Below are 26,362 nucleotides of genomic sequence, written 5' to 3'. Positions count from 1 at the left end.
TGCACCATAACTCCAAGATCTTTGTTCTTGTGCTTTGTTCTTGTCCTTCCCTTTACTACAAATATCCTATTTTGATTATTTTTACCAAAATGAAGCACCTCACACTTCTCTACATTAAATTCCATCTGCCATCTTTCAGCCCAACTCTCCAGACAAACCAAATCCCTCTGTAATCCCTGAAGACCTCTCACTATCTACCACTCCCCCTATTTTCGTATCGTCTGCGTACTTACTTACCCAGTTAACCACCCCATCATCCAAATCATTAATATAAATTATGAACAACAGGGGACCTAGCACTGATCCTTGAGGTACTCTGCTCGTCACAGGCTTCCATCCTGACAGACAGTTGTCCACCATGACCCTTTGCTGTCTCTCTTCCAGCCACCTCTGAACCCATCTTACCATTTCTCTATTAATCCTGAGTGACTGAACCTTCCTTACTAACCTTTCATGTGGAACTTTATCAAAAACTTTGCTAAAATCCAGATACACTACATCAACTGCCCTACCTTTCTTGTCACTTCTTCAAAAAAATCAACAAGGTTTGTCAAACATGACTTCCCCTTCACAAACCCATGCTGGGTGCTCTTGATCAATCCCTGCTTATCTAGAATACCCTCTAAGAATACCCTCCATAACTTTCCCTTCCACCACAGTCAAGCTTACAGGCCTATAATTACTTGGCCGACACCTTGTGCCTTTTTTAAACAACGGAACTACATTAGCAACCCTCCAATCCCGTGGCACCACACCCTCCTCCAGTGATCGTTGAAATATCACTGAGAGTGCTTCCACTATTTGCTCCCTGACCTCCCTTAATGTCCTGGGGAAAATCCCATCAGGACCAGGAGACTTATCCACTTTTGCTGACCCTAGAAGCTCCAAAACCCTCTCTTTACTAATCCCTATCTTTTCCATAACTAAGCCATTTGCCTCACTTATCTCACATAGTCCAATGTCCTTTTCCTTCGTAAACACAGATGAGAAAAAATAGTTTAATATCTCTCCCATTTGATATGGTTCCTTGCACAGTTCCATTCTCATATTCCAGTGGTCCTATTCTATCCTTAACCCTCCTTTTAGTATTCACATATCTGTAAAAACACTTGGGATTTACTTTTACCTTATCAGCTATTGACTCCTCATACCTTTTTTCCTTTCTAATTTCCTTCTTCAGGTTTTTTCTGCAATTTATGTAATAATCATACATCTTCTCCATTTTTTGCTTCTTAAATTTAGTAAATGCCCCCCTCTTATCCTGAACCAACTTCCTAATTTTTCCAGAAAACAACAGTTCCCTTAGGCTTTTGGTCTTGCCTTTCGATCTGACTGGCACGTAAAGATCCTGTACTCTCAATTTCTCTTCTTTAAATACCCTCCAAATCTCCTCTATATCCTTTCCATAAAAAAGATCAGCCCATATAATTTTCTGCAAACCCCTTCTCATTTCTTCAAATCTAGCCTTCTCCCACTCGAAGACGTTCAACCTCGGACCTGACCTATCCCTTTCCATATTTAAGTTGAAGCTATTGGACCCATGATCACTGGATCCAAAGTTCTCACCAACGTACACTTCCATCACCTGCCCTATTCCATTTCCTAACAATAGATCTAACCCTGCCACCCTTATTTGAAGGAACAAATTCCTTCACATCGCAATCACAAATGGGTGAATCTTTATTCTGAAACTAAGCCTCCTTGTTACAAATTTCCTCACAGAGAGAAATATCCTCACAGCTTTCACCTTAGCAAGGCTCCTAAGAATCATTGATTGAATTGTTTATTGTCACATGAACAGTGAAACAATGCTTTGCACATTCTCCATACAAATCTACGAGTACACAAGTAAAACAGGTAGGGCACAATAAAAACTTGTTTCAATGGCATCAATTCTCATTCTTCTAATGTTCATTAAGTACAGGTGCAATGTGCTCAATTACTCTACATCAAATTCTTTTATTAGGAGGAAATTTAATAACCCTTCACTGAATTACCTTCATTGGATATACACTCTTTCTTAAACAAATGGACAAAGAGAATCTCACCCATTTCTTGTACAAGATTTCCTAATTTTCTATTTTATCTCCTATCCCACAAAGATAACCATTTTCATCTTCTCAATTAAGAGGAGCACCAACATGCTTCTTTAAAAGTTTCATGAATACATCTCCTCAGGCCTAACTGCTATTCACAACCTGTTCTTCATCACAAGGCATTTTTCGTATACACATAAGAAATAGAGGAAGAGTAACCCATCCAACCTGTTGAGACTGCACCACAATTCAATAAGATCATGGCTGATCTAATGGCTTATCTCTACCCACCTGCCTTTTGCCCATATCCCTTTATTCCCCTACTATGTAAAAATCTATTCAACCTAGTATTAAGTCTATTTATTGAGGTACCATTCACTGCTTCAATTGGCAGCAAATTCCATAGATCAATACACTCTGGCAAAAGCAGATCCTCCTCATCTCCAACCTAAATCTACTACCCTTGATTTTGACGCTATGTTCCCTTGTTCTAGTCTCCCCCACCAATGGGAATAACTCGCTCCAGATGCCTTGCTATTTCTTCTTTAATGATAGCTTCAAGCATTTTCCAAACACAGATGTTAAACTAACTGACCTGTAGTTCTTTGGCTTTTGCCTACGTCTTTTTTTAAATAGTGGCGTTACATTCATCGTTGTCCAATCAAGGACGCAATTGCACTGGAGTATGCGAAGAATATTTCTGTCATGAGAAGAGATTGGATAGTCTGGGTTTGTTTTCATTGGAATACAAGAAGTTAAGTGGAAACCTGATTGTGGTTTACAAGATTATGAGAAGAATAGAAGATGGTAGGAAACTTTCCAGAGACAAAATGTTTATAGCAAGAGGCAAGAGGGCTAGGGTGATGGGTAAGAGAAGATCTGAGAGAAGTTTTGCACCCAGTGTCAGCAACATGACTAAGGAAATCGTGGAGGCAGGTACTCTCACTACATTTAACAAATGTTTAGATAAGCACTTGACTCATTGTCAATAGAAAGCTATGATTGAAATACTGCAAATAGAATCTCTATAAATGGTCAGCATGGGCATAATTCTTCACAGGGTCTATTGCTCTGTTTAACACAATGATTAGCTACAAGGAGCATGGATTTTGGTTGTTATTTATTAAATCTGAGGTATTTATATCAATTACAATGTTCTTATCATTTAGTTGGAATAACTTGAATATTTGGATCTTCAGAAATTCTTCAAGGCTTTTTTAAAATACATACTTTATCCATAATGATGATATATTCCCAAAATAACCATAATTTTCTCACCAAAGTTTAAATTTTAGAGCACTCTGTGGGAGAATTTTAATCTGATCACAGAATAGAAACAAAAACTTCTTTGATCAGGTTTTATCCTACATATCTCAGTAATTGGCAATGGCACCCACCTCAAATTTGTGGATATTTTTTAGATATTAAATTAACCCTGATGATATTTTAACTGGGATCTGAATGGAAATGATACTGGCAAGCAAATCAAATAATTGAATTGAAAGGCCTCCCATGGTTAAACTGAGCTGTTGTTTTCCCAAAGGCTCATGTCACTATGGAAAAGAGCATGCAAGTAGTATGACATTACATACCAATTCGACCTTTGTCTTGCACTGCTGATCTAGAAGGGAATTCAGTCTTTGGTGTCCTCAGCCGTTTGTTTCTTCTTTCTCCATCATGTCCTTCAAATGAACAGACATCTTCACTTTCTCTCTGGCTCACTTCGAGACTGCTTGACCGTCTTTTGCTTCCCTGAAATTTACATTCAACTGATGTCATGAGTACTTTGGTCTAAATATACTTAAGTTTGCATTAAGTACATCCATGATTCCAACTTAAGCAAAACCATGATTTAACAAATAAGAACATAAGAAAATATGGCTGCAGTTGCTGTTTTCTCTCTTCACATACTTTTATCAAATTGATCATTGCAGTTCTTGAAATGGATCACGTATCTACTCTCAGCAGCAAGAATCCTACCACCTCTTATTCTCGACCTTCCTTCCATTTTCACATTAATGTCAAAATTATCTCAATCAAGGATGCATTTTATATATAATTAGAAAAAACTAAGAATTGTTTAAAAGAATGAGGGTTAGAAAGCCATTTGTTCTCAATTTGGAGCCATCAGAGCAAATAGCACTTTAACTATAGTTTAAAAATTGTCAAGGGATTACAATTTTCAATCTTAAATTGGAATCCTCTGGCACCGCACAGGCACTGCTTTCCCCAAAAAAATATTTCCTTTATTTACAAATTAGCATACTCTACAAAAGGTTTCCAATAGAATTTTGTGTAGTCACTAATACTTAAGAGCATTAATGCTGAAGTGGCTTTACAAAGAAGGCATGTGGAAGAAGGCAGGAAAAGAGAGGAAGAGTTCAAACTTAATGATTTTCATCGAGATCAACCAAGGCATGGGGGAAGGATGCACAGGATGTCCAAAACAAACTGATGTGCCTACCAGAGGTAGTAGTGTAGTCCATCTCCAACAGCACTATCTCAAAAAAATGTCTTAGTGCAGTAAAGGGCCCCATGTCCACTCTAGCAATGTGAAGGCAAGACCCTAATCTCAACATTGGTTACTGACATAATCGCCTTAGCTATACATTCTGACCACCTGGACATCAGATCTCAGCTCACTGTAGTCCTCAACACTTCTCACATCTCACCTCCAACTCACTATCAGCCAGTGAAAATTTTCCCTCTTTGAAATTCTCTGACAAGAGACCCAGCAGGCCAGGATCCTAATCTCCATGGAATGCAAGTATATTATGCCTTTTCCACATCGCTTCCTCCCATACTGATAATGTCTGTATATTTTTAAAAATGGTGTGGTTGCTCAATACATTCCACAATGGAATAAAAAGGTAGTGATGCTATATTTTTGGATCCTTGTCTCTGCAGATTCAACAGACTCCACTACCAATTCTAGAGATCCATGCATAAAATGAGGAAGAGTCTGAAAATAATAAGCCAACAGCTAATTTCATGGTGAAGGGGCTTTATCATACAATAACTGCACAAGAACAAAATTTAAGGTAGCACGTCCTTTCATGAAAGCTGACACTTTGAACAAATGGACTGAGGTCAGGCAGGAGAGAAAAGAAATATTTTGAGCTGGATACCCCAAGCAAATCAAATGAAGAATACAAGAGAAAAGAGGACAGCTAGTAGGGATGAAACACTTGATGCACTAGTCTGGTACTTTAGACCAAATGTATAAGATGATCAGAAGTATAATCTATCTTGCATGTCTTGCAAAAAGTTGCATAAAACCCAGAGACTTTGTGGCTCCAATACAGATGATACACACTTCTTCATAAGCCAGTGGTAATGGTTATGAATGAATCAGGTTATGTTTCCATGTTTAATGTCTTTGTCACTGTGGAATCCCAGGCTGAAACACAATTCTGCTAACTGTAAACTAGCAGCAAATAAACACACATCCAGATAAACTAATTCCTGTTCTTCCGCAACAAAGTCTCAATGCAGCCAACAGAGAAAAAAAAGTCTGCCATGTGTGAGATGGTAATTGCTGAAGGATTGATTTGGAGGCTGTCATAACTGGACTGTCGTCAAGGACTACATCAGATCCAAGCACGCAACCCTATGCAACTCTTTTGACAATCCTGTGGTATTAGACAGTTTAAAAATCCTGATATTCCTCTTGGTCTCTCCTGCCACCATAACCTCTCAAGCAATGCACCATCGCCTTCTATTCCAATCAACAGCCACTTCTGGTTAACCAGAGCAGTTGATTAGTTTGGGCATGAGCTCATCAGTGACATGCAGTACAGATAACTGCTTCCCTTTCAAAGAAAAGATGCAGCTTTCCAACAGCAAGGCAGCAGTAACAGTGAGATTGATGGTATAACAGTAAAGCAAACATGGAAAGAAAACATTAGGGTTTGTTAACAACTGCGCAATAAATTTGGTTCATTATTTGATTGAAATTGCTCTAAACCAAAATATGTTTGCGTTAAAGCATTTAAGAAGTTAATTTTTAAAAACATTTAATTTAACAAAGAAATTCTCAGAACATTGAGTGGCTATTATAAAAGGTAAAATTCAGCTTTTCGAGCCTGTGGAAATATCACAGATCATTGAAACCCAGGTGCTAAGACATTTACTTTCATTGTGTAATAAACATTAAAGCCATTTTTTTCACTGGGTGTTGCTCTATTATAAATGGGTATTTACATTCTGGACATTCAAACTTTTATTCAATGATCCTCACTCTTTGTCACCAATAAACAAAGAAGCTTCCAATTGGAGTAATTGTACATGGGTTTCACTTTAATAACTTTATGCATGACAGTTAATTAAATTAATTAACTTCATTAATGTTGATTCAGGCTTCATAATAGCATAAGTATGGAATAGATGAAATGTTCCTTTCCATTTATAGAAATATACAGTCTCAAATTCCATTGCAGTGTCTCATACCATGGGAATGAGATGAATGGTCACAAGTCACCACATTGGCTGCAGTACCAACAAAAGTTCTGGTTCTCAGATGTCAAATGTTGGTAATGCATCTACACTGGTAAAACCTTGAAATTAATCATTTTAAAATAAAGTTTCAATTAATACATGGTTCTGCTTGAATTTCATTTCACTGATCCAGTATATAAAATATCTATGACTGGCTTTCAGGTGCAAGTAATTCTGAATGAGAGACCTGTGTTGATATAATCTTCAACATGAACTGAACCCATTAATATTGTACTGAATAACTTCAAAATTGAAAAAAAAACTCCCTATAATGCTCAATATGGCATTTAATCTAACAGAGAATAAATATTCATATTTATGAATACCCCTATCCGAAGTGAAAAGATCCAAAAACCAAATTTTTTTTTTAGTGCCAATGTGATGTTACAAGTTGGGGAAAAAAAAATTCACCACCTGACTTGCCCATATGGGGCTCTGGTGCTCTGTTAACACCATTTTGATAACAACAGAGCTCTGGTGTACAAAGATATGGTTGAAAATGGCAAAAAGACAAACATTTATTAATTGGGTTAGAGCACTATATTCTGAGCCTAAAGCTAAAGTCAAATTTCATCAGTATTCCCTCTGTCCAGATCTAGCAGACAAGGTTGTCCATTATCTCCAGCTCTTTTCCTCCTGGCTATTGAATCGTTAATGAAATCCATCCATCTAGATCCAGACATAAAGGGCTGTTCAGGAAGAACATAAAATCAGTTTATTTGCTGATGATGTTCTGATATATCTGACAGAACCAATTAACATTACAGTCTAAATTGGAAGATTTTGGGATATCGGGTTATAAAGTCAACTGGGACAAGAGTGAAGTTATGCCACTTATAGGTGGGAATTATGAACAAATTAAGAGAAATTCTCAATTTAACTGGCTGCTCAATGGGATTAAATATTTAGGGTTCAAGGTAGAAAATAACCTGCAGAATTTATATAAATTGAATTATCTTCGCTTGCTTCAGAAAGTTGAGGATGATCTTAACAACTTTGTTTGGAAGGATCAACTGCATAAAAATGAATGTGCTGCGTAAAATACAATATTTTTTCAAAGTCTGCCTGTTCCGATACCTCAGAGATTCTTTCAAGATCTTAATAAATGCACCAGGAAGTTTCCATGGAAAGGTAACTTGGAATTAGGAATTGGAAGAATTAATGCTCCTGGATTTCAAAAAATATTTTTGGGCAACCCATTTGAAGTTTGTCACCTCCCTCTTTGACAGAGGAGATGTCTTCATGGGTAAAATTGGAGATGCACAAGATTGGTGAGAGGATTGCAGAAAAATGGTATACAAAAGGAATTCTAAATTATTATCTGGCCCTAAAGAAGCCCCCTTATTAAAGCATATAATTACAATATAGAATAAAATTAATGGTCAACTTGGAGACTGGGGGGGGGGGGGGTCTTTCACCTAAAACACCCCTGCCTCAAAATATGTTAATTCCATTAATGCTTGATAAGAAAATCCTGGAAACTTGGTCCCAGAGAGGGGTCAAATGTATTGAGAATTGTTATGAGCAGGGACAATTTATGACATTTGAGCAAATTAGGAATAAATATGGAGTTTTAAATACATTTTTTTCCTGCTATCTTATTTAAGGGACAAATTAGGTCCAGATCTAACCTTACCACAGGGTAGTGAAAAAGAGATTCTGGTTCAAAAGGGGAGCACAAAAAAATTTATTTCAAAAATGTATTCCTTACTTCAGGTAGGAACTTCTAAACAAAGGCTGGATAACCATATAAAATATAACCATTTAACAATTACAGCACAGAAACAGGCCCTTCTAGTCTGTACCAGAACTCTTACACTCTTCTAATTACACTCTGCCCATGACTCTCCATACCCTTTCAATCTATATAGCTATCCAATTTTTCTTTAAAAATATTGTACCTGCCTCCACTACTTCCACTGGAAGCTCATCCACACTCTGAGTAAAGAAACTCCCTCTTGTATTACATCTAAACTTTTGACCCTTAACTCTCAGCTCATGTCCTCTAGTTTGAATCTCCCCTATCCTCAATGGAAAAAGTCGATCCACATCTACGCTATCTATCCCCCTCAAATTTTTTTAAACTTCTATCAAATCCCCCTTCACCCTTTTACACTCCAAGGAATAAAGACCTAACCTTTCTCTATAACTTAGGAACTGAAACCCAGGTATCATTCTGGTGAATCTTCTCTGTTCCCTCTCTATTTTGACAAATGAAGACAAAGGTGGGACTCCGATTTGGGTATAGAAATTTATCCATTTTACTGGTCCGACTTATGTTGGGACATCATGAGTAACACGATTAATGTAAGGTATTGGCTGGTGCAATATACCTTCTTGCATCAGCTATACCTTATTCCACAAAAATTACATAAATTGAAATCAGAAATGTTTTCAATGTGGTCAACAAATAGGTACTTTCTTGCATTCAACCTAGTCATGCCCTAAAGTGAGTCCTTTCTGGGAAGATTTGGGTAATCTCCTGGAAAAAAAAATTACTGGAATTCGATACGCTCAGGTACCTGAATTATTTTTATTGGGTAATTTAGAAGATGCAAGACCTAAAATGAGGCTGTTGAAATATCAATTAAAATTTGTTAAGATTGCTTTAGCAGTAGCCATGAAATACATAGCAGATACTTGGAAATCTGATTCCCAACTAGGTTCAGCCTGCTGGAAGATAGAAATGCATAATTGTATTCCCCTGGAGAAGATCATCTCAGAAACAAGTATGATGCATTTTTAAGAATATGTAATTCAAACCCAAGGTATATTGGGGTAAATATTTAACAATTCACCTCTCCTGTCTCTTCCCCCCAGTGCTCGCAGTGCCGAGGACCCTAGATAATTCAGGTTATTTGCCCCTTGATGGGAGTGGGGCTTATCCTAGGTAAAGCCAATCTTTTCTTTTTCTTTCTCTTTCCTTTTTCTTTCTTCTTTCTTGGGGGGCGGGGGGTGGGAGAGTTCTTCTTATTTTGTTCTTCTTTCTCTCTATTACCTTTCTATCATCTTTCTCTCCCTTTGGTTCAACATGGATATAGAATTTGCATTTTTGTAGTATTGTAATTTTTCTTTCTTTATAATAATTGAATCACGTTGACTTCTTTTTTCTCACTTTCGATATTTGTACTATTTTAACATTGTGAATTGATGTTTAACTTTTTGATTATTCTTCATTTTGACTGCATGTTGATCGAAAATTCTCAAAATAAAATATTTTTTAAAATGGCAAAAAGGCCTGCAGATACCACTATGGATGACAGTGATAAGAAAAAGAGAAAACATTTGTTTTTCTATAGAACAGAAAGTCTTAGCTATTGGCAGAAAAGGTGCCTATAGATAACATGATGAAAATGTGTGATGGACTTATTAAGGACAAGAGCAGCATGCATTCATAACAGAACAAGGAATCATGTCAGTTTATAAATCAAAGAGAGACTTCTAAGACAAAACCATTGTAAATGAAATAGATGACACCAGAGGAAACATTTGAAAAAGCCAACCAGGAGAATTTCTCATGTTTGGTGCTGCATTTATCTTTTGTAAGCAGAGATCAAGTTTATTTCTGGTAAGTACTAAACATGATTTCATGTGAATTTTCCACTTGTGGCGTCATGTTGGTGCTCAAAGCCTGCCATTGTTTGTTGTGGCTGTTTAACCACTGATACAGGTATTCTACTGATGCTACTTAGTTCCATTGTTTTGAAAACCAAGAAAAAAACAAAAATGAAAAAACATCAGGTCCAAAGCGATTCTGATACGGGGTACTGCACTGTAAAACACAACTTGCTATCACTTGAAAAGTTGAATCTGGCCACAGTTACTGGGTCTGTTTGTAGAAAACTAACAAGACAGTCCAATGTACCCAATCCTGACTTATTTTGAGCAGCAACGTCAAGAAAACTATTTAAAAAAAAAAATAAATAAAAATAAAAAAATAAAAAAATTTCTTTGCATCCTGATTAATTTTCTTTCCCTTTAATTTATTATTTATGCTCTCTTGTTCCTGGTCTCTCCACCAAAGAGAATAATTTCTCACTGTCAACTCTATTTGGACCCCTTATCATATTACACACTGTACTTCTATCAAATCTTGCAAGAGCTTTTTCTTTCTAAAGAAAAAAAGTGCTTTGTGTCTTGTGATCCTTCATCTCAGTAACCATTTTCATCGTTTTTTTTCTGGTCCATCGTTAACCCATTCACATCCTTATAATAGTGACCAGAATTGAACACAATATTCAACTGTAGATAGAATAATAATAATAGCCTACATATACACTCATGTCTCTATTGATAAAGCCTGGATTGTGCATACCTTTTTGAATACATTCTTAACCTGCCAGATCTCTTTTCATGATTTGTGCATGGCATCCTTCCGGAAGTGCATGTACTCCACGTCAACTGCAACATCCTCAACTCCAACTGTCACCTCAACAAAGAACTGTATCAAATTGTTTAAATCTAATTTGCTCTTTAACAAATCTATGCTGGTTTGCTTAATTAATCTATCTTTCTCCAGGTGAATATCCAGTCTGTCTGGAATCAAGCTTTCTGAAAAGAATATCAAAACAGAGATTGAAATGACTGGCCTGATGTTGTCAGCCTTATCCTCAACTTCTTAAATAAAGGAGTAACATTTCTAACCTCATGTCCTCTGGCATCACCCTATATCCAAAGTTCACTGGAAAATTATGCTCAGTGCTTCCATGGTTTCCTCCATTACTTCTCTCAAGAACCCAAGATGAATCTCATCTGAAGTAAAACATGAAAGTCTGCAGACACCGTGGCTGAAGTAAAAGCACAATGCTGGAGAAAACTCAGCAGGTCAAACTTATTTTGTTAAGTCCATTTTTCTAATATCTCTTCAATCAATTTTTAATATACACAGCATCTCAACTATCTGTACTACCCTTTTGGTATGGCATTATAAGATGCTTCTGAATTCCTAATTATGCATACACCTGATTTCTCCTCATCTGTTAAAAGTGAAAGTCTGCGGACACTGTGATTGTAGTGCAATACACAAATGTGATGGAGAAACTCAGCAAGAAACATGTTATAAAAACTCATCTGCTCTGTTTTTCTCTTTATTCTTAATTATTCTTTATTCTTTCTGGAAGACTCAGATGATTAAGCAGTGTCAGTGAGAGAAAAAGAATGGTTGATGTTTCAAGGCAGGAGCCCGTCATCAAAACTGGGAATATAGAAAAGCCAGTGCAAAGAGAACATGGTGGGAGGTTCAGTACAGGGATCTATGTTGGATTGGTGAGCTAGCGATAGGAAAAACATGACTGACAGGCAACAGATTAGCAGATGCCAAACAAGGGGAGAGAGAGGCAAGAAAAAAACAAAGGTGTCAGGTGGAGGAAGATGGGTAATGAAGGGGTCTGGACCAAAACATTGACTTATTTTTTTCCCCCACTGATGTTGCTCATCCAACTGAGTTCCTCCAGCAAATTGTGTTTAGCTTCAGATTCTAACATCTGGTGTTTCCTGTGTTTCTCTAGAGAGAAATCAGAATACAATTAAACTCCAGTAATTGAGTTGATCGATTGCCAGCTACCAAAACCACGTTCTCTTTTGTAAAATGGTACCATAACGAGGATAGCTTTCCTCTAGACTTTGGTTTTGCAGGGTTCTTGGATGCCACACTTGATCAAATGCTACTTTGATGTCCATGGTTACTCTCATTTCGACCAAGGAATTTAATTATTTTGTCCAAATTTGGACCAAGAGTGGAGTAAGGAGATTGGCGACTTGTAAAATGGTGTGAGAGCCTCAACATGGACAAGACAAAGGAGATGATTGTGGACTTCATGACAATGAAGTTTGACCACTCTATTATACATTAATGGTTGAGAGGGTGGAGAGCATAAAATTCCTTGGTGCGCATATAAAAGACACCCTGTTCTGGATCCACAATACATTAGTCATGAATACACAGCCAGCACCTACACTTCCTAAGGTTGAGGAGGGCAAGGCTACTGACCCCTTTCTTGACAACATTTTACAGGAGCACAGTTGAGGGGGGGTCTTGTTTAGGTTTATCATTGTGTGATATGGTAGCTGCAAACCATCAGACCAGAAGTCAATACAGAGGTTCATCAAAATGGTTGAAATAAAAAATCACTTGGGGTCTTCCTTTCCTCTATTGATGACATTTACTAGGAGAATTTCTTATATAGGGCTCAAAGAATTATAGAGAATGCTTTCCATCCAGCCCACAGTATCTCTGACCCACCACCATCAAAGAGGTATAGAAGCCTCAAAAATCAGGACTGCCAAGCTGGGAAATAGCTTCTTCCCACATGAAACTGATGAACAGTATCCTGTAACTGAGTATTTCATCTCAAAATATTTACTTAAAATTTTATTTTTATGCATATATGTGACGATTATATGTGTATTGTAGGTGTATGTGCATTAACCATGGTTGAGAGAAACGCTGTTCCATCTGTTTGTATATGTACAGTCAAACGATAATAAACTTAACCCTTTGGACTCTGTGTTTCTGTTTTCAGGGATTATCAACAAGCACATATACTCTGAGTCCTCGTTTTCTGGGACTGAATTTATACCCAACCACCAGCTAATTCATACTGTAGCTTACCCATGGACCTTGTCCAGAGTATGGCCGGAGTCCAAAGAGTTAATCTTGAGTCAATGGAACTAGTGAAATCCAAAGTGAACTTTAGTGTATTGGCTGTCAGTGAGTGAATGTATTTTCAGTGAGTGAATCTCACGGGAATAGCAATGTATACAGAACCCTTCATCCTATTGATAACTAAGAATAAACTGGTTGTGTGATAATTAACCTGATAAAATTTTTCACCTTTTTGTGAAGAGAACATAAATGAATGATTTTTCTACATTATGTTGTAAATGTACTGGAACAGTTTAGATGAAGTCCCTTCAGCATTATTACACAATGTTATCCAGTCCAAAACCAACTACTACATGCAATGCTTTCACCTAATTTGTAATACCAAGTAAAGTTATTAACTGGATATAGCCTAGCTTCTATGATGACAATAACCCCAGGTGGATACCAAGATAGATAATCCACTTTGCACTTCTGGTGAAGACAGCTAAAAGTGCTTCAGTCTTGTCTTTGTAATGGACATATTGGGCTCTTCATCATCATCATCGAGGAGGATTTCTTTAAAGCCTCACCCTCAAATTTTCCATTTGACCCACCACTACTATTCATAATTGGTAATTGAATGCAGCAAGGCTGCCAAGTTCTGCTCTGTTCCATTAGTTGTATGATCATATGACATGATATTTTTAACATTCAACACTCACATTATCCTGTATTTTCACTGAAGTATCACAAAGCTCTTCTACACTCCTCAAACATCCAGGGTTGCAGATTATGAAGAAATTTATCATTTATATATTCAACGATATATGACATCTATGAAATGCTATGGACCCAGTTTTGAGTTTGATGATCCTATCAGATTTTATCTCACAATGCTCAAGGTGTTGCCATACAACAGAATCAAGGATATCCTTTAGTTAACAACAAAAGTCTGTCTCTAAAAAAAATACTGTGTAGTGGTTTCTCCTGCCAGTAGTATCATACATAAATAGATCTGTCACGAAATCTCACTGAGGGAGTTTCATCCCCATTGTTAGTTCACTCAGCACCTGCTGTAAATTCTGTCAGCTTTGTCCCAGAGGACTCGTACGTGCCACTTTGAAGACCAGTACTCAAAAGAAATTCCAGAATCTTGTTACTCTCAGGGCTTCTTCTAAGTGCTGTGAGGAAGTGGTAATACATCAGCTTGGAAAGTACTGATCAGTTAGTTGAAAAATGATGGCAAATGAAATGAGTTTATTTGTCTATAGTTAACCGGATGCCCTGAAATTTAATAAGATTCAGCATCAATCTGGACAATGCATAGAGCCATTCCATTTCCACTTTTTAACCACTGTGCCTCCATTTCTGATAGATCTGTCCTGCCAATGGGAAAAGGCTAACCAAAGATTATGATTATAGAGTATGGCAAGTTAGTTAAAGTATAGGATCATGTGAGTATGAATAGATCAAACTGTTGCTTGATTAGTTTGTGAAATAACTTTGCCAACATGGACCCCATTCTTCAGTTGCTTTTAGGAGAATTTACTCAGTTTGGTGTTTTTTTTTTGTATGAATCTAGATTATTTTATTTTCTGAATTTAAATTTGGCACCACCCACGTTGGACATTAAGCTTGTATCAATGAATCATGAGTCCCTCTCCCTTGATTGTTCCGTAAAATAAAAAACAAAATGTTCTTTGGAGTTAAACAATCATGGATATGGAAGCGAATCTGTGACGTGGCTGTGGAAGTGAGTGTGTGAACGCTCATTATTGTTATTACTGGAAAATTAAATACATTCCCTTTTACTCAGGTTTCCATATCAAAGATTCTTACATCAGGTGCAACAGTTCAATGGTCCAAAAACTGACCAACAAAATATCAGATTCCAGAACACCATATGATTATTACAGCCATTTCTTATAACACCCTCTATATATTTCTGAAATTAATCACACATCTTGAGCAGTTACATAGTTGAAGCCTGGATAAACCAAACTGATAAATCATTTCAAGTTGGACCTTCAAAACCTCTTGACAATGAAGTTTGCTTGGTATGGATTAGAATCAACTGCATTTTCAAGCCTCTTATTCCTTAGTTATGTGAACACTTTTGTGACAATCTTGATCAATAACAGAAAAAAGATATTTAACTTTACAAAAAACAAAGGCAAATGGACACTGAAAAAATAGCTAATCTTCTACTTCAACTCTGCATTTCCATTCTATCCACAAATTCTTAGAAGAAAGATGCAAGTTCATTAAATCACACATGACATTAATTAAAGCGTCAATGTTCTTCAGTTCTTTCCATTCTCCAGTGAAAAAAGTCTGACAACAAAATGGAAATAACAAGATTGGGACAATCTCAGTGCAATGAATGGTGAGACATGCACTAGTTGCACATCACACAGAGTAAATTCTTTCTTCTTGCAAGCATCTAGACACAAGCATCTGAGGTATTTGATGAGGTCTGTATTGTTCAGAGTTTTTCCCATTCTCATAGCTAGTTTGCCCTGAAACAGCCTTGACAGTCAGACAGTTCCTGCCCTAGGCTTTCCAGCCATGCATGAGGTTCGTATATATTTGGAACTATAGAGAAGATTCCAGAATGATGGAAAGCATTTTTTCATGGCTGGGTTACTGAAGGCAAATCATGAATTCAAAAATTCTTTGAGTTGTTAAGCTAGAAGTACTTCATTCTCCTTCAGTCGACAAAGTCTTCATAAGGTAGAAACCTAAGACTGTCCTAAGATTTTGCTAAGAGAGAATCACAAGGATTCCAAGGCTTTCACTGAGGCCAAGGTCTACTAACATTCAGCAATTCAGATATGCCGATTCATGTTGGCACTTCTGAATTGCCACAAGCCTCCTCCTCGCTGACGGAAGGCCATGAGATTCCACGGAGCTCAATGACATTGTGAAGGCCTTGCCAGGCTGAGGCAAGACTGGTGGAATATATACTACAGGTGTCTATATCCAATTATCCAATTGCCTCCCTCCCAATATGAAAAGCAAGTAACAGCATTTAATGTAATAAATGCAGTTCATCAGCTAATTTGACTAAAAAAATTTCCAAATTGAAGAACAAATGTTATCAATAGCAAATTACATTTCTGCCAATCAACTATTATCGTAATAAGCCCATTAGAAGAAGGAACAGGATTATGCCATTCAACCCATCTTCTGCTCTGCCATTTGAATCATGGCTCATGCCTTTTTCTCTCATCCCCATTCTCCTCCCTTCTCCCCAAAACCTTTGACACTCTTAAGATTCAAGAACCTATCAACCTCAGTTTTAAATATGCAAAAGCAGTCCTCTACAACTGTCTGTGGAAACAAATCCCAGAGATTCATCATTCTCTAGATTCATGTCAGTCTATTCTAAAAGGACCTCTACTCCGAAGCTGTACCTTCCATCTTATACTCTCCAACACCTGGATACATCCCCACATCCACTCTATCCAACTCTTTCAATATTTGGTTTTGATGGGATTCCCCCTTATCCTTCTAAACTCCAGAAAGTACAGGCCAAAAGCTATCAAATGCTCCTTATACATTAAGCTTCTCATCCCCGTGTTCATTCTTGAAATCCTCCTCTAGATCCTTCCCCGCTCCACTATATCCTTCCTCAGACATGAGACCCCAAACTGTTCAAAGCACTCCAAACTCGGCCTGGAATCTTAGCATTACATCATTGTTCCTATACCCTAGTCCTTCTGAATGAATGCTAACATTGTTATTTGCCTTCCTTACTACTGACACAACCAGCAAGTTAACCTTTATGGAATCCTTCACTAGGGCACCCAAGTCCTTTAGGCTCTCTGGTTTCTGAATTATCTCCCCATTTAGAAGATAACTTGCTTCTTTATTCATTCTACCAAAATACATAACCATACACTTCTCGACACTGTATTTCATCTGCAATCAGGGTCCTTTTACCCTTACAATTTCTCAACTTTACCCACATGTCCATCATTTTCTCATTTTATGTTCCTTCTTGATAAGGATTTAATTTATTTTTGCCCCTCCACCCCCTCTGCCCACCTTGCTGACTTTTTGATAGGATGTTTATTATAGATTCATAGTCATAAAGCACAGAAACAGGCCTTAAGCTCAACTTGTATATGCCTACCAAAATTTTCTACCCCACTAGTCCTACCTATCTGTATTTTGCACATATAACACTAAATCCAACCTGTCCACATATCCGTCCAATTTTTTTCTTTGACGCTGCAATAGTGCATTCTATATACTCACCTGTCTGATTAAAAATGTTACCCCACAGGCTCCTATTCAATCTCCCCCCCCCCCCCCACCTCACCTTAAACCTATGTCCTCTGGTTACCGATTCCCCTACTCTGAGCAGAAGACTCTATATTCGCCTAGATGTCCTCCCATGAAGAAGGGCTCGGGCCCGAAGCATCGACTTCCTTTTACTTTCCACGGATGCGACATGACCTGCTAAGTTTTTTTCACCACTTTTGTGTACTGTATCCCAGCATCTGTAAACTGTATACCTCTAAACTTTTGTCTTTTTTTCATTCTGGAGATTAATCTCTCCTGTGTTCTCCTTTCCTTTATCCATACTTTTCCTATCTGTTGAACCCACTGACCCTCGTTTAAACCCTTATCCACAGTCCTAGTTATGTGATTCACCAGGATCTTGATCTTCACATGGTTCAGTTGGAACAGCTCCCTCCTTCTCTAATACTAGAGTTAATGGCCCACGTATTCAAACCCATTTTGCCCACACTAATCTTTAAATCATGCATTTATTTCCCTAATGTTATAAAGCACATGGCTCTGGTGGTTATTAGCTTTTAGGTTCTGTTTTTTTTAAATTTAACTGCTCAAATTCCCTCACCAGATCCTCTTCCATTCTTCTACCATACTGTTACTGCCCACATGAACCAAGTCAATGGGATCTTTCCCCTCACTCTCCAAATTCCTCCGTAGTTCAGATGAAATTACCTGAATCTGGTGCCAGGCAGGCAACATAGCCCTCGATACCCAAAAGAGCATTTTGTATATTCCCCTGACTATACTAGCTCCAATTATAACTTTATTTCTCTTCTCTCCTTTCTCTTCTCTCCACTCTCTTGAATGGCTCCCTGAACCATGGTAGCACGATCAGGATGCTCATCTCTCCTACAGCCACCACTCTCATCTACACAGAGAACAAGATTTACTGAGGTGTTGGGCAAGCTCAAAGGCTGAGGGTCCTCCAGCACTATTTCTGGGATCCCTCGACTCGCTTCACTAGCAATCACACCCTCTTGTTCCTGATCACACATCAAATTTGAAGCAGGCAATCTAATGGGTGTGACTGCCTCCTGAAGCACAGCATCCAGGTAACTCTCCCCCTCCCTGATGCGTTGCAGTCTTTGAAGCTCAGTTTTCAGTTCATCACTTTTGAGTCAGAGTTCCCCAAGCCATCGAAATAAAACAATCAATTACTGATATATTTTACATCTTCAAATGACATTCTACACCTCACCACATAGTCTTAATTGTTATTCCATTTTATAAAGCTAAACTATTGTAGACATTATTATATTCTTATTTTGTTGTGATCAATACCATCAAAAGCTCATTTATCTCCAATACACAATTTAGTTAAAATCCTGCGTCAAATATTCTTTAATAAATATATGTTATGTAAAATACAATATCCTTATTTTAGCATCTTTATCACTGATGTGTCGGACAAGCTTAAAGGCTCATATTTTTATTGGTCATCTTTGAGTACTTTTTTACACAGAGCATGTCACCTCGATCAATTTGAAGCAACACAATCTGAAAGTTCTATTCAACTAGAATCCTAGTCTGTCCAAAAGCCAATGACAGCACATTCAGTTCCTGCAGCATTTCACTTTCAAGAAAGAGTACAAAAGTAAAGATTTTAACCATTGTTCAACTTTGGATTTATAAGAAAGATGTTTACTTGTCTGTTCCCTTATTGATTTTAAAGTCCCAAGTTATCCTGAAAATATCTGAAAATAACCTACTAATAAATATCTGTAGATACACATATTTCAAATTTATATTCCATAACATTTTTAAAAAATAAATCTATCATCTTAATGCAAACTTTTATGTGTCATTGATGAGAAAAATTATTCTGTAAAAACAGAGAGCAAGATCACATAACTTTAAATGACATGGCTTCTTGAACATTATAATAGTTCAATTGAAATAAAAACGATCCTACTGGAAGGGAAAACGTTAAAATTCATAATTTACCTGAATGGTCTGCTCTTCTCGATTTAACCTGTCGGAACTCACAATATCTTCCTTCTTAGTGCATTTGAACTTCTCTCCCACACAGCTAGATGTGTTTGCATTGCACCTAACTGAATGAGGTCCTTTGAATTTAGAAACTGGATTCATCACTGAACCATCCTTTTCTTTGGTAACAGTACGTTTGACTGGTCCAGCAGTACAACGTTCTTTTTCATTACATATACCTTTAGTCATTGATTGATTTGCATCTGTAGATAATTTGGAGGATGTTGTACTTCCACTCACTAACTCCTGCATGGTCACTACCTCGAAATTCCTGTCACTTTGCAAATTTGCAACAGGAAGGTCTTTGTGATTATGGCTCTGGTTAATGAAAGGCTGCTTGTTCAATGGCATAGAAGTTTTTACTCCTTGAATTTTTAGCTCTTTATTATGAAGTTTTTCATTATCAATCACACCAACTGTTGATTTTTTACAATTTTCACTGGCAACTCCTTTATTAGCTTTATCCAGTTTGTCCAACTTGATTGTGGAAATTGTATTCAGTTGATCTTTCTGACCATTTTTATTTTGGTTTTCAGAAGGTAAATGGCTTAAGTCAACTATATTTGTACAGTTGGAGGCTAGCTGGTTCAAATCTTTGGAAGGAACTCCTTCCTTACTTATTGCATTTGGGCTGAATGATTTAGTGCTCTCCTTTATAGTTTCAACTGCAAACAGCTCCAAAGCTGTGTTATGTACTATGGACTCCAAGTTGGACAATGGCGACCCCATTGTCTGTAGCTGGTCTTCCTTCATCTTTTCTGCATGGATTTTATGAGGGCTCCAACCAGCCCCTAAACGATGGGGGCTTTGGAACAAAGTATATTCTCTTCTGGAAGATGACACAGTATAAGGAATTCCTTGAGTTGGTGACCGTTGTGGTGAACAGTTGCCATTAGTTAATAATGGTGAATGCTGAAATGGAGTTTTATCCCTTCCTAGTGATAAATGGTTAATGGGAATGTTGCTTCCAATAACGAATGGAGGATATGATGCTACTTCACTAGAAGAAGATACAAAACAGTTGCGTGAATGATTACAACTTTCCTTTACAACATGATTTTCATACACATCATTTTTTGGCTCCCCGTTTTTGTTGCCATTGGGAAGTGCCACCTGGCTGTCTCCTTGGTAAACAATAGAAATTGGTTCTTGCTTAGCAGCACTTTTGGGATCTCCATTTACAATCTGTAACATAGATGCAGGTATAGCATTAGCTACACCGATAAAAGTCCGTGGATTTTGATTCGTTGAACTACTGGAACCTTTTACCAATGATACAGTTGGATTTGATGGCTGAAATGTTAAAGGAGCAACTGGTTTCTTTTGCAGAGTAGCTCCATTTCTTACAGTATCAGGAAAAACCATAAGTGGAGGTGTTAATCCAAAACTTCCTTTAATACTGCTGGTATTGTAGCCACTTTGAGGTATTCGTGAGGAAACACCATCATTTTTAGAATGCAATAAAGAAAATGACCTATCCCCTTTAACAGGAGTTAACACTGGCATAGGTGGTGTTTTCCTTAGCTCAAGTAAAGAATTCTGCTTAACTCCTACACCATAACAGCTTGACTTTGCTGACAAATCAAGAGGGAGATCATGGGAACCCTCTGGATATATCTGCTTCTCAAGTTGAGGTGGAGATCTGAATACCATGAATGGAGGTTGGGAGCTTTCTGAGAGGCCAAGTGATGGTTGATGATTAGGACTGCAGGCAGCAGTTTTGGGTAATTGGTTGTTTGACTTCTTCTTTGATAAAGATAATTCACTGTTCAGGTTGAAATAAACATGGGGAGATGGTGATGAAGTATGAGGTGGAGAAATTAAGAACTGTTGCTTCTGAGATGATTCCAAAGGGGTTTTTGTTTTCACAAGAAGGGAATGAGAACAATCAGCAGTATGTTTGGCTTGAGGTTCTGAAGGCAAGGGTCTGCTGACAGTCAATGGGTGAGAATATGAATGCCGATTGGAAGTTAAATTAGGGCTTTCACCTTTACTTTGTGAAAATGATGATACAGTCTGCACTCCTGTAATACCTAAAGCTGTTGAAAAGGAAAGTGCAACATGAGGATTACTTAAGCTTGGTGGTGGTATGTACATCAAATGTGGACCCTGATTAAACACTGGCGAAAAATAAGGTTGACCCAGTTTAAGTAAATTCTGAGATGGTGATAAGCAAGATTTGTACAAATTTAAAGAATTCAGTGCATTAAAAGGGTGGTGATACCCTGGTGTAGCACTGTCTAATTGTGGATCAATCCAGGGAATCCCTTTATATGAAGTTTCACTCCCAGGAGTCATTTTTTCTTTTACAGTCTTTCCTGTTTCCCCAGCATTATCCTGAGTGCAAGTAGTTTTTGACTGAGGTTTTTGTGCTTTCCGATTCATACCCACAATCTCCAAATTTTTCATTTTGTTATCTCCATTTTCTGGCATTTCCCCATGCACCAATTTACTCTCCACATTGGTAATTCTGTCAGTCTTTAATTGGGCATCTGAAGTGGTCATGAGGACGACCTCCTCTTCTTTTGGAACAGATCTTTCAGAGTCATTATCCTTGCAATTTTGAAGTCCCTCCTGCAACAAGTTACTTTCAAGCCCCTCGACTTGTTGGACACCATTGCTCATTCGTTCAGTCACCACCTAAAAGATATGGCAATCAACAGAAATTTCAATAAGACTACTTTTTTCATTAAAAACTAATACTTCCTTACATTATTACTTTTTCTTTATCTATGCTTTAATTCATTTTTTAATTAAGAATAGTTTTGAAGTCTGAGCAGTAAAAATTATCTCACCAAGATTAATCTACTATTATTTATTCTTCTGTGTTTTTAAGGCTTATTTTATCTTCATAAATGCCCCAATTCATCCTAAGTGTGTATTTACATACATTTCAAAACTCGTTGAGTACCTCCCCAAGTATCCATTTCTCATATTTGTACCTAGTGTATGGGGTTTAAAATTAAATTCTTTGGAAGTAATGCCTTTAAAACCCCACAGTGGTCTGAACAGAATTACCTCTGCTTGGCTGGTACCGCAAGGTATATTAAAGTAATAACAAATAGAAGCAGGGGTTGGCCATCTGGCCTGTGAACCTGCTTCACCATTCAATAAGATCATGACTGAACTGGCTGCGCACTGAGCTCCACCTACCTACTATTTCCCTACTATTCAAAAATCTACCTAACTGTGCTTTAAATATATTTAACGACGACGTCCTTGGGCAGAGAATTCCACAGATAAGCAGTGCCTCCTCATCTCCATCCTAAATCTACTTCTTGAATCTTGAGTCTATGTCCCCTAGTTCTACTCTCACCTACCAGTGGAAATAATTTTCCCGCCTCTATCTTATCTATCTCTTTCACAATTCTATGTCTCCATGAGATCCCCCTTCATTCTTCTGAATTCCAGTGAGAATGGCCCAGGGCAATTCAAACTCTCCTCAGAGGTACTCTTATCTCTGGGATCACCCTGATGAACCTCCTCTACATTGCCTCCAAAACCTTTTCTCCTCTTCTCAAGTAAGGAGACCAGAAATGTACGAAGAAATCCACATGTAGCCTCACCTGTATCCAGTGCAGTTGCAGCAGAACCTCCTTGCTCATAAATTCAATCCCTCTACCAATGAATGTCAACATTCCATTTGCCTTCTTCATAATGGATGCACCTGTAACCAACCTTTTTCGATTCATGCACAATCATTGATAAGTCTCTCTGGACAACAACATGCTGCAATCATTCACCATTTCAATGATGATCTGGTCATCTATTTTTCCTTCTCACATTTATCAAAATTGTAGTCCATTTTCTATACCTTTGCCAACTTGCTTCACCTGCAGCCTCCCCACGTCCTTTGCAAAATTTGCTTTTCAATTCAATTTAGTGTTATCAGCAAACTTCAAAATCACAAATGCTCAGCATTGACCTCCAAGTTGATACAACCTGCCAACTGAAAAAATACCCATTTATTCCAACTCTGCCTTTTGGTGGTTAACCAATCCTCCAGGCATACTTTTCCCCCATCTTCATGCATCCTTGTCTTATGGATAAGTCTTTTAAGTGACACCTTACCCATGCCTTTGAAACATCCAAGGATACATCATTCCCCTCTTACCCTCTATCCACTGTGCCAAACAGGACTTTCCTTTCTTGAATTCATGCTGTGTTTGCCTGATAAAACAATTGCAATCCAGAAACTTTTTCTTAATGATATTTCTTCCTTAAGCAAATTCCTGACTACAGTCTTTGTATAAACTCTCATGTGAAGTCCACGAAGATTTTAAATCCAGGCACCATCAACATGAATTCAATTTTCAGTTTGATCTTGGCAGGTTGTATCAACTTGGCTAATGGGAAGATGAACTACATTTGAGGAATCTCTAGTAATACATCGAATGAAGCCTGATAGATTTAGGGCACCACGGTTGGCGTAGCGGTTAGAGCAATGCCTTTACAGTGATCAGGTCCAGATCAGGGTTTGAGTCCCACGCTGTCTGTAAGGAGTTTGTACATTCTCCTCGTGTCTGCATGGGTTTGTTTTTTCCGGGGACTCCAGTTTCCTCCCATCATTCAAAATGTACCGCGGTGTAGTTTAATGGGGTGCAAATTGGGCAGCATGGACTCGTGGGTATGTCTAAATTTTTAAAAATCTCACAGTCAAGGATAGGGAAGAAAAATTTCTGCAAGAGAAAATCAAATGTTTGACAGAATAGCCCGAAGAATTTTGGAGACTTTTATTCTGTATGCATGTCTCCATAACAGAGGTTCAGAAAAGTTATAAAGACTTATTAACACAGGCCTTAGATGAGAACTGTATCTTTGTGTTATTATCGGAACTTAAATGTAAAGGAGCACCTAGCCATGCAATGGCAGCTGTCCATTTGTCCACTAACCCTGCAAGTTAAATTTCCATCTTATTGTCAGGAAGACGAGATGTAGTAGCTATTTGAAATATCTTTCCAGCAGGCAAAGTTATAATAGCGTACGAAGAGGAAACTGAGCTCTTGAACAGGCGACTCCAAGCAGGAATGACAATTTAATTTCTCTGCAGAATACTAATTAAAATTACAGTTTTGGTTTCTAGCAATATTCAATGTGCTTATATTTTTCTGCCGCATGAAAACAAATGATCATATTTATTGAATTCAATTTTACAATGTACCAGGTTGTTGTTTGATTTCAAACTTTAGGTGGCTAATCCAGTGCCGGTTATTAAATACTTCAAATCATGAGGTTAATAATGCATAAAGCAGCATACTTAAGACAGAGTTGATCCTGATTAGATAGCTAAATAACTGCAGTTTACAGTTAGAATTAGACCTCCTGGTTTGATCTTTGCAATGGTGCTTATGCTAATATCCACTAGGCTACTCAAAGAAAGTAAAAAAAAAAAAGATATTCAATGCAGAATAGAATAAGTAATTGATCTCCTTTTGAAATAGCATATTACATTTGATAAATAACTAATTTGTTGCTGTGTGTGTGCGTGTGTTTTCAAAGTAAGAGTGGGGAGATCCAGCCTTGGAGAAGTAAGGAAATGAAGTAGCGGACAAGGGTCGAGCAGATGGAGTACAGTAGTCCCAGATGGAGTACAGTAGTCCCCCCTTATCTGAGGGGGATATGTTCCAAGACCTCCAGAAGATACCTGAAACCATTGATAGTACTGAACCCTATACAGGGTAAGCTTAACGTCCACAATTCGTTCTGTTAAATTGGGTGGTATAAGATGAGGTCGTTGCGCGAACACCATATTATATAATTAGCAAAGCTATATGGGATACTGTAGTGTACCTGTAAACTTTTTATTTGTAAGTAGCAATCAGTGCGGGGACAGACACGGGGCTGTGGCAGAGAGCGGGGCAGTGGGATCAGTTTGGGGACCAAAACGGGGCCGCGGGGAGAGAGAGGGGCTATGGGATCAGCGTAGGACTGATACAGGGCTGTGGAGAGAGCGCGGGGCAGTTGGATACTGAAACTGCGGAACGTGAAACTGCGGATGGGGGGGTATCCACTGTATAATGTTGGTAAGTGTGGAGTCATCCACTTTGGAAAGAAAAATTAAAGATCAGATTATTATTTGAATGGTGAAAGTTTAAAGCACACTGTTGTGCAAAGGGATTTGTGAGTGCTTGTTCATGAATCACAAAAGGTTGGTTTGTAGGTGCAACTGTTAATCGAGAAGGCAAGTGGAATGTTGGCCTCCCTTGCCAGAGGGATTTAATTTAGAAGCACGGAGATTGTGTGGCAACTGTACAAGATACTGGTGAGGCTGCAGTTGGAGTTCTGTCTCGTTGTGGTCTCCTTACTTTAGGATAGATGTTCTGCCTTTGGAGACAGTACAGAGGAGGTTCACCAGATTGATTCCTGAGATGAGAGGCTTGGCCTATGAGGAGAAATTGATTCACCTGAAACTATTCTCACTGGAGTTCAGAATCAGAATGAGAGGTGATTATTGAAAAAAAAAATTATGAAATGGATATACAAGACCAAGACAGAAAGGTTCTTTCCTTTGGAAGGTAAGGTTAGAACCAGGGGAGATAGACTCAAGATTTGGGGGAGTAGATTTAGGATGGAGCTGAGAAGGAACAGCTATTCGGAGAGAATACTGAATCTGTGGAATTCTCTGCCCAAGGAAGCAGTATAAACTACCTTATTAAATATAGTTAAGGCAAAGTTAGATAGACTTTTGCATAGTAGGAGAATTAAGGGTTATGGAGAAAAGGCAGGTTGTTGGAGCAGAGTCCATGACCAACCAGCATGATTTTATTGAATGGCGGCACTGACTTGATGGGCAGATGGTCTGCTCCTGTTCCTATTTTATTCTAACGTACTTACGGCCAGTTTTCTTGTGAGGTTTTCTGTATTATTTTTCTTATTCTAGCAATCATCATGACTTTTGGTCATCATATCTGGCATAGATGTCTCCCTGCCCACTAATTTTACGGATACACGA

The 26,362-nt window shown here is 37.9% G+C and overlaps 1 protein-coding gene across 10 annotated transcripts in view; it reads right to left on the bottom strand.

The window, feature by feature from the left end:
• The window catches only part of LOC138740499 (BCL-6 corepressor-like protein 1), a 139,719-nt gene that overhangs the window by 44,518 nt on the left and 68,839 nt on the right, over positions 1-26,362 (bottom strand). For all 10 annotated transcript variants that reach the window (XR_011342959.1, XM_069893232.1, XM_069893231.1 and 7 more), the window contains 2 exons: positions 19,366-22,050; positions 3,629-3,788 (listed from right to left, as the gene is read on the bottom strand). Coding sequence is in view for 9 of the 10 variants with exons in the window: in XM_069893232.1 (XP_069749333.1) it covers positions 3,629-3,788; positions 19,366-22,050 (2,845 nt within the window). In the remaining variant the exon portion in view is untranslated. The remainder of the gene's footprint in view (positions 1-3,628; positions 3,789-19,365; positions 22,051-26,362) is intronic.

Source organism: Narcine bancroftii, chromosome 8 (genome assembly GCF_036971445.1).
Source record: "Narcine bancroftii isolate sNarBan1 chromosome 8, sNarBan1.hap1, whole genome shotgun sequence".
NCBI classification, from domain to species: Eukaryota; Metazoa; Chordata; class Chondrichthyes; order Torpediniformes; family Narcinidae; genus Narcine; species Narcine bancroftii.
This window is presented reverse-complemented; position numbering and strand designations above follow the sequence as displayed.